The 18,488-nt window shown below is 44.2% G+C and overlaps 1 protein-coding gene across 2 annotated transcripts in view; it reads left to right on the plus strand.

Moving 5' to 3' along the window:
* ASB2 (ankyrin repeat and SOCS box containing 2) overlaps nt 1-18,488 on the plus strand; it is a 33,599-nt gene that overhangs the window by 8,970 nt on the left and 6,141 nt on the right. For both annotated transcript variants that reach the window (XM_084270772.1, XM_084270773.1), the window contains 6 exons: nt 3,488-3,654; nt 4,130-4,285; nt 6,490-6,735; nt 9,414-9,585; nt 14,035-14,596; nt 18,164-18,317. In XM_084270772.1, the coding sequence (XP_084126898.1) occupies nt 3,488-3,654; nt 4,130-4,285; nt 6,490-6,735; nt 9,414-9,585; nt 14,035-14,596; nt 18,164-18,317 (1,457 nt within the window). The remainder of the gene's footprint in view (nt 1-3,487; nt 3,655-4,129; nt 4,286-6,489; nt 6,736-9,413; nt 9,586-14,034; nt 14,597-18,163; nt 18,318-18,488) is intronic.

Genomic DNA, 18,488 nt, shown 5'->3' on the forward strand with positions numbered 1-18,488 from the left:
TTTCTAGCCCTGGTCTCAGAGCCAGGCACAGATGACAGCTGACTTCACCTGGGGGATGTTCCTTCCTGCTGCCTGCATCTCACCAGGTTGTCAGGAAAACAAGGAGCTTCCTGAACCCTTCTGTACTCCACTGAATCTCTGCTGCAGCACTCAGAATTGACCCCACCATACTCCTCTGCAAGGAGTACTTACTATCTTGGCTACTGGCCTTCAAAAAGCAGTAATTCTTTTGATTCAAGTATAAGGTCAAGATTCACGTATAAGGTCAAGATTTCATCAGATCTTCAGGCCTCCTCTGTCGTTCTAATACTCGTTTCTTTCTGTTTCTGACAAAATGCAAGCAGCAGAATGTGTTAGTTTTTTGTAACAGCCCACTATGAGCCAGGCAGAAAACAAGGATTTCACATGGAGACTCATTAAACTTTCTGTACTCATCTGGAATTTGTTTGGCTAAAGCACCCACAGCCTGGTCCAGCAAACCCCCTCATCTTACTCAGGAATCATTTAAGGTCAAGGAGCCTGACAGCAGTTTGTTTCATTCACCATCTGAGGGCACAAGCAGAATAGTAACTGATTCTTCACACATTTTTAACCCACCACAGATCTGACGTACCCTCTGCTTCCACTAAGGTCACAGCTAATGTGATTCACCTTGCATTTGCTGTGTGCCAGCCCCATGCATGGCCCACCTGGAGTGCAGTAACACTTTAAGTGCTGGTAAATCTGTTTTGTGCCCAAATCCTGAATCCCAAGGTCAGTGTGGAGAGCCCTGCCTGTGTAACATGAACCTTTGCACAGAGTGACAGATGGCTCCAGCAGCCTTGTGCCAGAGGCTTTTAAAGACAAAGATCCCACACCTCCTCCTCCTCCTCCTCTCCCAGCCAAACATGCCAATTGTTGCCATTTAACTTACTTCAACAAAATGCTCAATTTCAAATGCCTATATAAAAATCTATTATCCATACAAAACTAGCAATTTTCAGTTTAGTCCCAAAGGTACTTTAAGTGTTATGGAGATACAGCAGTGTCCCTGGAACCTCAGCCTGGCAGTTCTTAGAAGGTCAGTCGATTCCTCCTGGGTGGGCTGTGGCCAGGAAGGCAGCTGCCTGCTCTACCTGTTATCTCCTCAGGCAAAATGCCTGCCTTTCTGTCCCACATCTCCCCCCATCCAGCTGTTGCTATTTTTGCAACTCTGCTGTCTTGAAATCACTGCTTCCAACTATAGAGAAGGAGCAAGTGGCACCAAGTACTTTTTCACCTGGTAAATGGTGTCTTTTCCCATTCCTTGGCACCCATGTTGTATTCACCTGCTTCCAATCCAGGTCTGGAGTCCATCCTCAGAGAAGCAGCTTGGTGACTTTTCTTTTAGTGCTAATATCAGTGCCCATGGCACAGATCTAATACCTTTGGGTCAGCTGAAATGAATGACCTCGTGTGAGTTTCAGGCTGGTGGTCTGTGCAGCCCTTGCAAGGTCGATCCACTAACCTGCACTAATGCAGAGGTTCTACCAATGGTCTGCTTTTTGAGAACTCCTATGCTGCACTGCCCATATTTTTCTGCCTCTGATCTCACTCAGTGGTAGCATTTTAGACCTTCTGTCATAGCCAGAGTTTCAGGTTATTCCCATCATCACTGCCCTGTGTGACCTTCATCACATGCTGCATCTGTCCCCTGTGCAGATATTGTCTGTAGAGGTTGTTCAAACCACAAATTCTCTTATGTTTTCAACTTCCTCTTGTTCTCTGTGCCTGAAAATACAGCATTAACCTCCTTGTCCCAGCACAGCTCAGCAGGAGCAGGACCAGGTGCTAGTGCTATGCACAGATCCTATGCAAGGAGCTTCCAGCTCCTTGACTCTGCTGTGCTGTCGGCAGTCTCAGCAGGGCTGGAAAGATGGAGACAGGTCCTGCTGCAGGCAGGGCTGATCAGCACTGTGGTGACTCTCAGGCAGTGTTGTGACTCCAGCAGAGCAGGGAGTCCCACAGCAGCTCTTGCTGTTGGTCTGCAGAAGGGCTGGTGTGCCCAGGTCAGCCCTGCTCTCCAATTGCTCTTACAGAGCTCGGAGAGGTGATTGGTGCCCTGACTGTGCAGAATGGATGCTTGGCAAAAGGAAAAGCTTGTCAGGTTTCAAACCTCACTTGTGGGCTGCTCCTCTGGGTGGCATGGAGCACACTTCATGCTTAATGAAGATTTTCAGTGATTCTCTTCTTGAAAGCTTCAAAGTTAAGCAGCATCAAAGATCACTGTCACGTTAATTTTGCTTCTGCTGGAAAAAACTGAAATACTGCTTTAACACTTTCCAGGTATTCTAGACATTTCCATTGATTTCTACCCCAAAGAGGCTTTAAAATATTCTGTCCCTTCCAAATTTTTTTTTTTCATTCCTTTTACTCCCTGTGCCCAGAAGCTGCTTGGCCCTGTGGAGCCTGACGGTGGTTTGCTGGAGTAAATGGACTGGAACATAAACCACTTCACAGCTTGGCACCAGGTGTCAGTTTGGGTTCCGGAGGCCCCTCACTGATGCAGTTACTTTGGGGAACCACTAACTTAGCTAAAAGGTTTGCAAGAGTGGGCTTGTCAACAGAGCTAACGGGTCTTCTCCCAAGCAGGCTTCTAAAGACCAGATTTTCAGCAGTGTCTAGACCTAGCTTGTCTTACTGGGACACCGAAGACGTATTTTTGAAGGACTGTAAAGTCTGAAGTGGCTATACTTGCTAAAAATTTGAGTACCCAATAGTGAAATAACAGCTGGGGATCTCTGGGGCATGATCGTGAAGAGCAAGCAGCTCAGCATTTCATTTGAGTGGATGGATTTCTTTCTTTTAATCCTCCCTGGCTGAAGAAAGAAAAGCCAAGACCAACACTGTTCATATGATCTAACCAGAGCACTTCCTTCTTCATAACTGGCCCGACTCACTTCTGAAGACAGGCTTGTGTAAGAGAAATAGGAAGTATCTTTAAAATACAAGAACACAATTTAGGCAGAATTTCTGCTCCAGGGATAAGACACCAGCAAATCAAAGTAAAAATTTCATTAGGGATGAACAGGGGCAATTCTCTTGGAAGCTGATCTTGTTTAAGAGACCTCGTATGGAAACACCTTGCCACATGGGTGGGTGATGTGACGATCCCTACTGTGGAAGCTCATGGGAGTCTCCAAAGCACAGGCAGAGCTAGTCTCCCCCAACTCCAGATATCTGAAATATAAATAGTTATGTCAAAGACTAGACACACTTATACTTTCATTACACTCTGAGGAAAGAGATCAGCACCTCCAGCCAATCATGCATCTGGTGTGAATGGCCAAATTAGAGCAGTCACATTTACCTTCACAGGCCCTGTAGCACTACCCATCTTAGGGACACAAGTAGTTATTGTATAAACTGTAAGGGCTGCTATTTTGGCTAAATGATACAGTAATGTTGCTGAAAAATATCTTCTCAGTAATGAAGGAAGCAGTAATCGGATTTTACTCTTGTTTTAAAGAGAACTTGACCCCGTAGTGGCAGCAATCAAGGATGGAGATGAAAAAGCAGTATGTAACATGATGAAATCAGGAAAAAACCTTTCTGAACCTAATAAGGATGGCTGGATACCCCTCCATGAAGCTGCATACTATGGCCAAGTGGGTTGCCTGAGCCTGTTGCAAAAAGGTCAGTGAAGTTAAAACTATTTCATTACAAAAGGGAGAAGAAGAATATGAATAAAATAAAAAGCAGAATTAAACACAAACCAATCCTTTCCTGGGATTGTGTGTGAAACTTTTTTCCAACCTTTTTTTCTGCAGTTCCCCCAGTTCCCACTGTCTAGAGATCCAGCCCAATACCTCTCTGCTGGTGACTGAAGGTGTTTAATATCTGCAGCCTGTTTTCAAACTGCTACTGAAGAGCATACCTCAGCAGCTTTCTGCATCATATCTGAACATTTTAATCTGAGCCAGTGACTGGTTTACATACTTTAATCTGAGTCACACTAACTTTATAGTATATTCTTAACTTTGTTCATGGACAAGGAAGGAATAAATGGCATAAACTCACTTAAAGCTCCAAGGTTTTTGGACGGGGATGGTGCTTCAGATCCTTGTGAACTCCATGCCATAATGACTCTGGACTTGCTGTTTCTTTGCAGCATACCCTGGCACAATTGACCAGCGCACCCTCAATGAGGAGACGGCTCTCTACCTGGCCACCAGCCGGGGCAACCTGGATTGCCTGCTCACCTTGCTGCAGGCTGGGGCTGAGCCCGACATCTCCAACAAGGCCAGAGAAACACCACTCTACAAAGGTGAGTGGCTGTTTTTCCATGGATGCTGAGCTCTTCTTTCACTGAGGCAGAGCTGCAGAGCTGTTTGTGATGCAGGGCTGAAACTCAACGATCAGCTCCCATTTGGAGTAGTCCTGCATCTCCTGTCTGACCTTTCTTCTCATCCACATCAAAGATGGGATTAGTGGCTGCCCTGTGGGGTGCAGGCTGTAATCTGGTGCTGAGGGTGGGGGCTGTGATGCTTAGAGGGGTCTTCTCAGTGCATTGTGTCTGCACAATGTCCCAAACTTAGGGAAAGCTGGGTGAGACAGGAACACGTATGCTTCTCCAAACAGTGGGAACTAAGATGTGAGACTGTACTAAGTAGCTGTAGACATGCCAGTGATTCATACCCTGTGTGGGCCAGGCAAGGCTATGTGCTACAGGGGATGCATAAAGTTATAAACAATGCAGTGAGGTAGATAAATTAATTAACATGGACATTTAATTTTGCTGCTGGTACAAAGGGAACAATTTCTTTAGCATTACATCCATCATATCAGAAACATTCAGAGGAGATGATCCCTAAAATCTTTATGTCCCTCCTCCTTTTATTGACTGCTCCTGGCATGACAGTTTCTAGTGCTCTAAAACATTTTAAAGCATATATTATTACCTCCAAGCAATCTTGCCTCCAACTTTGCCTGGCATCAGAGCTGCTCAGTTTAAAATGCTTCTGTTTTAAAATTCTGGCTTATACTCAGCTAAAGGAAAGCTGCTCAGCTGTGCATTAAACACACAATACTGGTAGTAGTAGTAGTACTACTAGTACTCATAACAATTATAATAACAATAAAATGAGAGTACCATTTAAGCAGAGAAAACTGTTATTAAGCATGTACTAAATATGTAAGAATCTTCTGGTCTATCCTCCAGCAACAGAAGAGTGGGAAAATTACCATAATAAATTACTCATCCCTAGTATAGAAGCAAATTAAGCTCTGCAGAGCTGTGCATAGGTAATTACAGCAGGGTCTAATCAGATGCTTTCAGTACACACATTTGACACCTATGTATGGGAAAGGAAGCTGTGGTGATGTCCCAGTGGGAGAAACAAAACTAAAAGGCAGGACGTCAGTGAAAAAAGCATGAAAAAAACCTTTTCACTCCGAGGGTGACAGAGCACTGGGACAGGCTGCCCAAAGAGGATGTAGAAGAGGGGTGGCAGCAGAGACAGGGAGGGGATTGTCCCTCTCTGCTCTGCCCTCATGAGGCCCCATCTGGAGTCCTGTGTCCAGAGCTGGGGCCCAATACAAGAAAGATGTGGGACTGTTGGAGAGGGGTCAGAGGAGCCACGGAGATGATCAGAGGGCTGGAGCAGCTCCCCTATAAAGAGAGGCTGAGAGAGCTGGGATAGCTCAGCCTGGAGAAGGCTGCTGGGGGGACCTCATTGCAGCCCTTCAGTACCTGAAGGGAACATACAAACAGGAGGGGAATCAACTTTTTAAAAGGATAGATAATGGCAGGACAAGGGGGATGGATTAAAAGTAAAGGAGGGAAGGTTTAGATTAGATATTAGGGGGAAGATTTTTACAGAGAGAGTGGTGAGGTGCTGGAAGGGGCTGCCCAGAGAGAGGGTGGGTGCCCCATCCCTGGGGGTGTTCAAGGCCAGGTTGGATGGGCCCTGGGCAACCTTGTGTAGCTCCAGGCCTGGAGGTTGGTGTCCCTGCCTGTGGCAGGGGGGTTGGAGCTCTGTGATCCTTGGGGTCCCTTCCAACACAGACCAGTCTGGGATTCTATGATGTACATGATCCTGTGCAACCTGCTCTTGGTGATCCTGCTTTAGCAGGGAGTTGGACTAGAACCTCAATTGTTCTGTGTATCTGTGAGAAAATTACATGATTATTTCATGGGAAAAAACAAAACAAGAAAAACCAAAAAAATTGCTATGGAATGTACTGGCCTCTATCTGCACATTGTAAAAGAAATGTCAATTGGGGTTTGTAAATGTAGCTGCTTATTCAGGGGGCCTGGGTCCTGGTTGAAGATTGGCTTCACTGCCTCATCCTTTGCAATGTCATTCGGCAGCAGCCTTGGCCCTCATGTTCACTCAGATGGATCTTTGGTCTTACTCAGGTTGGGCCTACGTGCATTGTATTGCCCTCTGCTACACACAATGGATACCACAACACCCAGAAGCTTTTCAAAAGCTCACCCTAATTTCTTTACTTTTTCTCCCAAACCAGCCTGTGAGCGTAAGAACGCAGAGGCTGCCAGACTCCTGGTACAGTACAACGCTGATACCAACCACCGTTGCAACCGAGGATGGACGGCTCTCCATGAGGCTGTCTCCCGAAATGACCTGGAGATTATGGATATCCTTGTGAAAGGGGGTGCCAAGATTGAGTCTGCAAATGCCTATGGGATCACTTCTTTATTCGTGGCAGCTGAGAGTGGGCAGTTGGAAGCCCTGAGATATCTGGCAAAGTGTGGTAAGTACAGTTGTGCCACGACACGCCTTTACTCCTCTCATTCTCAGTATTTCAGAGTACCCATGTATTCTCCCTGGCTCAGTTTTTCTGCCTCTGGAGACAAGGCCTAGCCTGCAGAAGTGCTGAAACCCTGTTGCTCCAGATGGCTGAATTGTGTAGGGTCTTACATAGAGCGTGGTCTAGATAAATGTGTTTCTTCAGCATCCATTCATAGCCACCTGCCTTGGGAAGTACAATGGTGCATCGCTTGAGAGCTTTCAAAACCCACATCACTGCACACACGCAGCCTAAAATCCACTCAGTCATAAAAGACAACTGTAGGTTGTAATAGACAGCAGAAGCTCAGCATTAGCCAACCCCATCTGCTCATGAGCATCTCCAGTGATAGAAAGGTTAGCTCTCCTCCACTAATGAATCCTGCTGAAAACAAAGTGCTATTGTATAGTTAACGGATTTACATCGAGGAGAGGTGGACTCACTCTGTGTGTGTGTGTTTGCAAACATACACACAGCGTGAATTTGATTCTAGTTTACACTGAACCCACCTTTCACTGCTCCACCCGTGTAAAACAGCTTTACAATAAGCACAAGGTACTTTACTACTGTTCTGAGATGTACTTTGTCCTCATTGTGGGCTAGTATCTTCAATGTAGGTAAGAACTGGGTCTTGCACTTCTGAAACAAGAGCTCAGCAGTGATAAAGTTAGGGAAAACTTCAGAAGCAGTTAGTATGCCTAAGAAAGATATGAGAGTTGGAGAATGCTCTGCTGTCCAGCTAGCATTGTCAAGTTGGTTTTATACGACCAATTAGTCCATCATTCTGCCTACAATTTTAGAAACCAAGTCAAGATGTGATTTGTGTTTCAACTTAGACAGATAATAGAATTTCCTTAAAGTTCAATTTTGAGAAAAATACACAGGAGAAAATCCAATAAAATGGTACAATTTTTTCAAGCCCAGAAAAAAACCTCTGAGAATCCCTGAAGTGATATCACTGCATTGTTCACAATGAACATTGTTCATCATAAAAAGGGTTTCTTTTTTAATTTCTTTTTCATTAGGAGGGTAGTCCTGTGTTATGTTGTATCACTGCAATTCTCCTGATGTTTCCAGCTACAACATCTTCAAAGGGCCAAACATAACACAGATGTTTCGGTTTGGGGTGAGAGCACAGGGAAATATTCTCTTTGGCAGGGAGTCTTCATGGTCAAACAGGAGACTGATTGGCTTCTTTATGTGAGTTTAGAAGTAAAACTCCAGTGAACTGTCATTCCCATTTAGAATACAAATAGAGCAGCCTTCCTGAGGGCACCATGGTACAGTATGCTGTAGTCAAAGCCCAGGCTTTCAGGCCTTCAATATCTAGCACAGAAAAAGCTAGGCTCTGAATTGGTTGTTGCCCAAAAAGTATTAGGTCTTGATTTAGTCTTGGTGTTGTTTATTAAGCCAAGCACACAGAAGAGGTCAAGAAAAGAAATGCCTCAAATAATCTAGTAGCTCATTAATAGCATTTATCTTTTTTTTTGGTAAAATTTATCTTTGAAGCCTAACTTGAACCCTTGTGGATTGAAAAGATACAGCCTGAGGTGTTGCATTTTGAAAGGAACTATTCATTGACTAAGGCATACCAAATAAAAGCTGATTAGAATTGTATAATTAGTATAAATGTACTTCTAGTGTGCATATATATAAGTAATATGTATAAACAGAATCATAGAAACTTTTAGGTTCAGAAAGACCCTTAAAATCATCCAGTCCAACCATAAACCTAACACTGCCAAGTCCACCACTAAACCATATCCCCAAGCACCACATGTACATGTATTTTAAATACCTCCAGGGATGGTGACTCCACCACTTCCCTTGGGAGCCTGTTCCAAGGATTGATAACCCTTTCTGTGAAGGAATTGTTCCTCACATCCAATCTAAACCTCCTCTGGTGTGCTTTAAAGCTGTTTCTTCTCATCCTGTCACTTGTTACCTGGCAGAACAGATCAACATCCAACTTGCTACAATCTCCCTTCAGGTAATTCTAGAGAGTAACACTGTCTCCCTTCAGCCTCCTTTCCTCCAGACTAAACAGTCACAGTTCCCTCAGCTGTTCCTCTAAGGCTTGTGCTCTAGACCCTTCACCAGCTTCGTTGCCCCTCTTTGAACGCTCTCCAGCACCTCAATGTCTGTCTTGTAGCGAGGGGCACGAAACTGGGCAGAGTGTTTGAGATGCAAGAAATATATATCATAAATACAAACCCATATAGTTTTGGAGAGCACCTATTGAGTGCTCTCCAAACTCCTGTTCAGGAATAGCATAAAACTAAACATGCAAGTATTAATGGAATTGTTGTGCTTAAAGAAAAGGCCATGCTATGTAAGGAACAGCACTTTTTAAAGGTTCTTGTCGTTGAATGAAGCTTGGATTCATGACTGGGAGCTAATGGCTGCCACCCATGTTAAACTCTCCCTCATAATACTTGCATCATATCAGAAGCCAGTGGAGATCTATGATATAACTGTATATAAATGACATGACTGTATTACCTCTGATACAACCTTGGTCACATCCCTGTCCAGCACATTTTCTAGCTCTGATGTCATGGAGATGTCATCATTTGTTCAATGTATCTTCCTTCCCTCTCATTGTAAACTTTTGGTGCTACATAGTTTTTCTTCCCTCCCAGGTGCTGATATAAATACTCAAGCCAGTGATAACGCCTCTGCTCTTTATGAAGCCTGTAAAAATGGACATGTGCCTATTGTGGAGTTTCTTTTGTCCCAAGGAGCAGATGCTAACAAAGCCAACAAGGATGGCCTATTACCTCTTCACATAGCAGCCAAGAAAGGGATTTGCGAGTAAGTTTTAGTTCATTTCATAGTTTTCCTCTTCTGAGCAGGAATCCAAAGTCCTCATGAAAAGCAGAATGTAATGTCCTGGATCTAATTCTGAGCATTGCAAATGAGAGAGCTGCCAGTTGAGGACTCTGGGCTTCCCATTGGCAGGGCTTGGCTTGGAAATTATGAACTGAAGAGTGTGTTTGCAGGTTGGGTAGGGTGGGTTGGGTTGAGCAGGAATGTGGGGTTCAAGATTGCTTTAGGCTTTCCAAGATATCACCTATTACAGCTAAATAACCTCACATATATTGAATAATGGATTAAACTGAGCTCTGAAGAATATGCTTGAGATGGAACAAAATGCATCGTGGGGAGGGGGGTGTTAGTCCTCAACAGCTATTGCAGCTTAGTTTGCAGACACTTCCTACATGAGCCCAGTGAGATTCTTCTGCACAAGCAGAACATGGTGTATTCATCCCTGGTGTGTTCAGGTTTTACTAACAGTTCCAATGCTGACAGTGGGAAGTGGTTAAGTGGATCTCTACGGCATTAGTGAGATTGTTACTAGAATATGGTGTCCAGTTCTGGTATCCTCCCTTTCAGAAACCCTTCAGGAAATTGGAAAGGTTTCAGAAAAGAATTACAACAATTACTCACGGTCTGGAAAAAAACACTTTATTAGTGAGTGATTAAATTACTCTTTAGGCATTTATCGGTTATGTTTAAAAGATCCAATGTTTTGTTTCTGAAATGAAATGTCTTTGGGATAGAGATGAACACATTCTTTAAACACTGGGAGAAGTAACTAATGGAAAAAATAACTGGGAATTGTGTAGACTTACCAGTCCTCTGAAGGGGAGGTGTTTATAGGAGGGGAAGAAGCTCTATTAAGCCTGTGATAGGCATCGATTTAGAAGACGCTATTAGGGATGGGATTGTTGCACTGTCATGTAAATCATGTCACCTAGCTTTTTCAAGACCTGGGACATTGCAACTATGCTTCTGAGTCTGAACTCCTTAGCATTTAATTCTGATCCCAAGGCAAGTTTTACCTCCTGCCTTTAACCCCTTGCTGCTGGGGGGCCAGTAGCCCACAACTATTTTTACAAAACTCAGTCATGTCTTACAGTGACAGACCCTTTTGATGGCTGAGGTGGATACTTCTGACTATCAGAGTTTCTTTCAGAATAGTCAATAATTTCTGTCACTAATAGTCAAAGGAGAAAGTATATCCAATGGCAAGGGCTTTTTCTGGATAGTAAAGCTATCTCCAAAAACAGCTAGAGCAAGTTCTTACATGGTTCACAAAGTCTGAGGAATGAAAACTTCTGACATCACCACACCTTCCCACAGCACCTTTAATCCTAGTGTTCAGGTCTGCTAATTAAGCTTCTTAAACCACTTTGGTAGACCTGAGGATATTAATTTTCTGTAGTTGGAGTAAGTATGCTTCTTTGTGCAAACTCTGTATTCTAGAGGGTAGTCCAGTGTGAATTTATGTCATGGATTCATATGCTTATAGCATGTACATGAATATCCTGCATAGGCTAAAGCAAGCATGATTCAACATTTTCTCAGGGGGTTGAGTTACAAAGACATTTTCTTGAAAATGAACACATTTTTGATGAGAAATGTGCCAGAGACAGAGCCCCGTTCCAGTTGCTCACTTTCAAAACCAGTAAATTGGTCTGAATCCAATTTGTATATGAAATTTGGACCAGCTCTCTGAATGTTTTCCTCCTCCTGACCTGAAAAGAAATTTACATTGAAACTCTGAAACCTGAGGCCATCCCCATGTCACAAAAGAAAGGGCCTGATTCAGACCTCATATCTGTTATTCCAAAAAAACCAGCAGCATAAATGAGATGAGAAATCATCCCAAACCCTCAGTTCCTTAACTTGTTGAAGACTGAGTACAATTTTTTGTGCACAACTTCTGCAAACTAAGTGCAAAAGAAAAAAAGAAAAAAAGATCTTCTCTTATAAATATTTACCTAGATGACAAAGCTTTAGCCCAATTGGCTGATGATTCTTAATTCCTTTGGTATTCAGTAAAATAACACCCTTCACAGTGACCTCTCTTTGTATTCCTGCAGATTTAATACGTAATTGTGCAGGAATTCCACGCTCCAACTTCTTGCCAGAGCACAAAGGCGCCCTACCATCAAAAAGCCAAGAATATGGTCCCAAGGCTCAACTGTCAACTTTTGTTGCTTGGTGTTTGTTTTTTTAAAAAGACACCTTGTCAATACTGACCTGAAATTCATAAGGGTCATCTCATCAGCTGTAGAACAATCACAAGCAGTCATTTAACTCCTTCCCCCCTTGGAAATGAGATGCTGAGAAGGGAAGAGTTTGTGAAGTGTGGACAGATTTATTAAATAAATGCAAGTCAATAGACTCTTGGCACATTCATACTAAGGATGCTCTGCCTCCTCCATATACTTTCTAATAAATAGAAATTACAGAAGCAGGTGTCAGGGATGAGGGGAAACTCAGCACTATTTCAAAACTGTACATGAAGCTCAGCCTTGTGATGGATGTGGGATGTGATTTGGCTTGTCTGCCTTCACTTGAGCTGCCTTCTTCCTCTAGGCAGACAGGAAAGACTGCAGAGCAAAACAGGCCCTTAAATCTCCAAAACAGTTGATCATGGGATGACTGATGTTGGCATTTGGCATGGTGTCCTCAAAATGCTCTGTGCCCTTTTTGTTATTATGGCTTTTACAGAACTTTGGGTAATAATGGGAAGCTGACAGCTCACCAGCACCCAGACCTCTTGCTCCCTGGAGTCACAGTGCTGGAAGATTAGTGATGCTCCTTGGAGAAAAAACCCCAACCCTGTGCTTAATTTCCCAAGATATTGATGTAATTAAAAAAAAGCCTTTTTCTTTAAAAATGAGGTGTAAGAGTAACTTGGAGACATCAACAATCCATCATGTAATTAGGAACATAATCCTGTAAAGTGTTACGTCCCTTCAACTCTCATTTCAGCTCCTGGGAGCATTGGAGGCTCAGTCTTTCACAGGATCATTCAGTGTATTGCAAAGGTTTTCCCAAGACTAGCACTTATATTTTACTTAGTTCATTATGTAAATATGTACTTGAGGGCCCACTGTTGGGACCAGCCATTGCAGCATTTTAGAGGTGACACCCTAGATGGAAGGAAACCAAGCTTTGCATGTTTTTGCATTAGAAGAGCTGTTGACTCCTACATAGAGGAGTCTGACTGGGAGGAAGAAAAGGAGGAGATGGCATGCTTAGCGGGCTGGCTTCCACAGGTACATTTTTAGGAGCATGAGCATCTCCCAAGACAGCAGGCAGACTCAGGTTGGATGGTCCCTAATCTCTTTCTGGCAGTAGCTTAAAGTGATTTGTCTGTATTAACAGACTCAACATAGTGCTTTGCCTAAACCACCCAACTTTATGAGCAGGACATGAGAGTTTAATACATGGTGTTGGTCTGGTGACACCCATGGAGACATAAAAATGGTCCTGGACTTGTGACTGCAGGGCTCCTGTGCACCATATATTCAAACTTCACATTATGTAATGAGAGCAGTTTGATTTATGTTCCTGTGTTTAAGGCCACATCACACTTTCCAATAGCAATCCCTGATTACTGGGTTTTAGGACTTGGCTGTACATTTCTCCTCCCTGGGCTCAAGCATGGAAACCAGCCTGGAAAATAACTTTATTTCTTTTTCTCCCCTGTCCTAATTGTCTTTTTGGCTCCCCATGATCTGGGATGGATTTTGATAGCCCCATGGATTTGTCACAGCCAAAAGCCACACAGTAAGAGCCTCCAGGAGGGGTGTCAATCCAGGGTAATAACTGGAAACCAAATATGTAGTTTATCCTAGCTCAGTCCTGAAGAGCAAGGTTTGGTTTCACTTCTTTTCTGATCTCAAGTCTCTTGCTGCAGCCATAACCCAGAAGTCACAGACAAGGGTGCCTTGTGTTGGCACCCTTCTCTGCTGAGCAATAAAGCAATCTGAATGGAAGTGGGGAGATACAGCCTTTCTGCTGACATTTCAGTCTGGAGGCCATGCACCTGTTCCTCCAGTCTTATCCACAGTGTGATGATGAAGGTGCAGGATGTCTGGGAGATCTGGGCTGGGTGTCTACCATTTGGGCTGTGGTACCTAAGAGAAACAACAAGGTAGGTGAGGTGCCAGCACATTGTCTCTTCCATTGCAACTGTCCCCTTTGGCTGCTACGACCTCATAGAAACTGGGTGATGATGTCAAAAACTTGTTCATTCATGAAAGAGGGGGTCATACAACTCGCATTTTTGGCAAGGTAGGAGCACAGGGAGCTGTTGACAGGTTTCAAGTTTACATCCTGATTTCTCTGGGACGGCTGTTCCTATGCCCAAGTTAGCAAGGCTCTCTCTTGTTGTTACAACCATACAACTACCATTTGCAGTATGGCTGTACATCAGCTGGTCACTAACTCTCTGCCCTGCAGGATTGTGTCCATGCTGATCCCCGTGACAAGCCGCACCCGCGTCAAGCGCAGCGGCATCAGCCCTCTACACTTAGCAGCCGAGCGCAACAATGACGACATCTTGGAAGAGCTGATTGACGCTGGCTATGACGTCAACACTGCCCTTTCCAATGAACGCTCCTGCCTTTACGAGGACAGACGTACCACCCCCCTCTATTTTGCTGTTTTTAACAACAACATCTATGCCACAGAACTCCTGCTGCAAGCCGGAGCCAACCCAAATGTTGACCTCATCAACCCACTACTCATCTCCATCCGCCACGGCTGTCTGAAGACCATGAAACTGCTCCTCGACCATGGGGCAAACATTGATGCCTATATATCAAGCCATCCCACTGCATTTCCGGCTACCATCATGTTTTCAATGAAGTACCTTTCTGTGCTGAAGTATCTCCTAGACCTGGGCTGTGATGCAACTTCCTGTTTTGAGTGTCAGTATGGAAACGGCCCACACCCTGCATTAAATTATAGGAGGGACAGATTGAATGATCCTCAGCTGCCCAAGGAACCAACTGTAATACAGGTAAGCATTGCCTGGTCTATCCATATGACTTCTACCCCTGCATCTAGACACCTTTAATGTTGTTTTTTTTCTCCCAACTCTCCTGTGAGACATCAAGTCTTTATTCCTACTTTATGTACAGAAAAAAAAGGCTCAGTAAGAGTTTGTGAATGTTTCATGTCCATGAGACCAGGAGAGTAGCAAACAGCCACTGTGGCCCTAGTTTGAATTCTCAGTGAATTATAGCCATTTTGACAGCTCTCCTGTCAGATCTATGATACTCTTTTTCTCTGGACCTCAGGTGCCAGGAGTGAAGCATGTTTTCTTGACAGTGTCATATGGGCAGTAGGAACCTGCTTGTTTTATCTGCCCTGTAAGGTTTGTTTTCTCTGATATGGAATTTAAGATCCTGGTTAAATTAAAATTGTCTAGTGCTTCACTTTATGAGGGTAAACTAGTGAATATAAATAGTGGCAACTTCCGAGTCCACTGGATAAAGAGTGTAAATTGCTACCTTAGCTATACAACTGCATTATATTTGAAGTTTTCAAAAGAGATCAGGAGCTTTAGATCCATGGTTCAATATTTTCAAAGCAGTTACAGTTTTATATATCCATTGTACATATGTACCTTTACAGAATCTCAAATTACACATTTTTTCCCTCTGAACTCTGTATGCAGACTCATTCCAGTATTCCCCAAACAAAATCTGACCCTCCAATTAAAATTTGCTATTCTTCAATGTACAACACAACAAAGACATTTCAGTGTGGTAGTCTTTCTGTTTTGCTAACAATCAGGGAAGAAATAAATTGGCTTCTGTCTAGTTTAAATTTAGCTTTGAGGGATCCAGAAGAACCTGTTGTTTAGCCCAAAGAGATGGTCACCAATAAACGCTCCTTGGTGGTGAAAAGATCCTAGGAAATTTGGCCTTTTAATCAGTTGTGTCTTCTGAAAGACTTTACTTTCCAATAACATGCCTGGGAAGCAAACAAAAAGACATCTTAGAAAGATGATTGTGAGAGTCCATTAAAATATCTCTTATCCCAAACAGAGCTGTATTCTCTTTGCGAGTCACAGCAAAATTGCTCCAGGAAAACACATTTTTCAAAGAAAATATAATAAAATAGATCATCTCTAGCTCTTGAACCACGAGGCTGTAGTATGTAGAGTGAAAGGAGAGCTGGAGTTCCAAGGTGAGGAGAGAGGTTTTGCCTGTAGTCCTCTATAATATCTTAGCCGCTCAAAACCAGTCCTATTTCCTCTCATTTAAGCACATTTATTCCCTCTGGATTTAACCTAAACCCACTTTTGGTGCCTAACAATGTGTTAGGTCACTCACAGAGTCATCACCTCACAGGTCAGACTGCAAGAGGCAGAGTTGGCAAAAGTTGGGTAAAATTACCTGCGCCTGGAGAGAGACCAGCGAGGGACAAAGGCAGATGGAGGAAAAGCAACTCCTTCCCTCCAATATTATTCTAAATTTGCCTCTTACTGCTAGGAATTTGGCTAATGAAAGTCAGGCTTGCACGGTACAGCCTGGTGCCATAGTTGTGATACAGTTTGCATTCTGAATTACAGAGACTCTTCTCCTCACAGATGTGCACTGTTCATATTCTTGTGTGAGATGCCTCAAGGATAACAAGCCTGGTCTTTGTACAGCAAAGACTACGTGCTACTGACTGTGAAAAAGAATTTGCTAACTATAAATCACCACTGTTGCTACCAACTTAACGGCCCCAGAACCGCAGGGCCCCAGCCGCGCCTGGGGGGAGCAGCGCCCCGCTGCCGCCAGAGGGCAGCGGGGACCCCCGTCGCGCTGTCCCCGCCGCAGCCCCGCTGCCGGCCCCGGCAGGCACCTGCGTTACCCCGCTTCGTTTCTCTGTGCTGCTTTCCCCTTTCCCAGCAAGTTTTGGAGCGCTTTTATTCCAGATAAACGTTTTCATGGGCAGCTTGTGAGTAGGGAAGGGAGGAGAGGCAGGCGAGCTCTCAGGCGGGCACACAGAGCAGTGAGATCCGCAGTTTGATCGTCCTGTGTTTATCGTCCTTCAAACTCTGGCAAAGCAGAGCTGCTGCTTGCAGGTGGCAGTGCAGAGCCCCAGCCTGCACACCCCAAGGCTGACTGCACGGCAGTGGTGTATGAACTGGACAATGACAGCCAGATACACTGCACTGAACTTCCTATGAGTGGTTCAGGTAGGACACTGTGGGTTACCCGCTAGGATCCTCCCGACATTGCTGTATCTAATTTTCCTGGGAAACATAATGTGGTGATGTTCAGTGCAAAGAAAAAACCAAAAAACCCTCAGAAAAGTAATAAACACCTCTCTGAATCCTCACCTCACATAAAACAGCTGAGTGCTTTCCTGCAGCTTTAGCCTTTCCCAGGTGAACTAATATCATTTCATTTCTGAATACGAGTGGCCACACAGGAGTTTAATGCATTTTGAGTTGACTTGTGCGTGTATAATCAACTGTGATCTAGCTACAGGGGCCTAAACTGAAAGAGGTTTAAGCTGGGCCGTCTTCTTTCCTGTTTGAGGTGGGCTTGGGAGGTGCCTGCAGACAGTCTCAGTGACTAAGCTGATGGATAGTGTTTAAGCTGCCATCGTTCAATTTGGTTCAGCCCTGTGCCCACGTTCTTATCCCCACAGTGTGATTTAATAAATCTCAAATGTTCTCATCACTCACCTGCAGGTAAGTCCACAGATACCTTCATCATCTGCAGCACCATAACAGAGGTGGATGAAGCTGTCTGGTATAATATACGTATTTAGATAAAAGTGTGTAGGGATGTCACTACTTCTTTGAAATGAGACCACTTACAATCAGGTCCCTAAGTCTGTTCTTCAGTGTGTCCATAGCAGCCCTCCATGCAACAGCTCTGAGCACTCTGCAGCTGGAACTGGGGGTAACCAGAGATTTGCCTGATTCGGGACTGATTCTGGAAGATGCTGCTGCTCTGTTTTAAGCCCAGAGTCATTCTCCCACAGGCAAATAAAACTGCCTGGGATTCATTTCCGCAGAGATTGCCCCAGACTTGTTTCTAATGAGCTATTTGGTCCCCAAAACTGCAGATACCAGTGGGTTCACCAGAAACAGGAAGTGTTGTGCACTGCTGAATTTCCCTCTTCCCCTAAGCCTCTTTGTGCACAGTTGCCCCACAGAAATCCTCACCAAGATGGGAAAGGGACCTACCACAGTGACCAGGGCTGCACAGATCTTTCAGCAGCTCCCTTACTGGCCTGGGGCTCTGAGCACTTCTCTGCCCTCTCACACCTGTGAAAGTAGGACCTTTGGACCCTGTAAACAATTCAGTGTCCTTTCCTTGCTCCAGAGTTGGGACTCCACTAGTTTCATGTCCTCCTGTGGTTGTAAATAGGAACTTCTGTGCTTAGTTGCAAAAAAAAATAACCTCTTTAGTTGCAAAAAAACAAAGCACAGGAATCCCTAGGGGGAACTGGAAATTGCCCTCACAGCTGTTAGAAGTGTGTGACCATCCATGCAGTCAGGGCTGTAGCTATTGTTGCAGTTCCCATGGGTGCATTCATGTCCCACTGACTGCAATCAATCTGTTTTCCCTTGAAGTTTTGTGAAATGGTGTCTACTCCAGAGATGAGTCGCTGGGCTGGCCCGATCATCGATGTTCTCCTGGATTACGTGGGTAATGTGCAACTCTGTTCCCGGCTCAAGGAGCATATTGACAGCTATGAGGACTGGGCTGTTATTAAAGAAAAAGCAGGTATGGTCACTCGGGAGAGAATCTGGGACAAATAGTCCCACTACTGGATTCAGAACCTCAGCCAGCATCTCCTCTTAGTATCCATCCCTTGAACTTGATAGAATTTCCCTGCTGAGACTGAATTGCACTAGAAATTTCTGGGTTGTCACTGACTATGTGATATTAAATTGC

Source organism: Gallinula chloropus, assembly GCF_964237585.1.
Source record: "Gallinula chloropus genome assembly, chromosome: 14".
NCBI lineage: Eukaryota > Metazoa > Chordata > Aves > Gruiformes > Rallidae > Gallinula > Gallinula chloropus.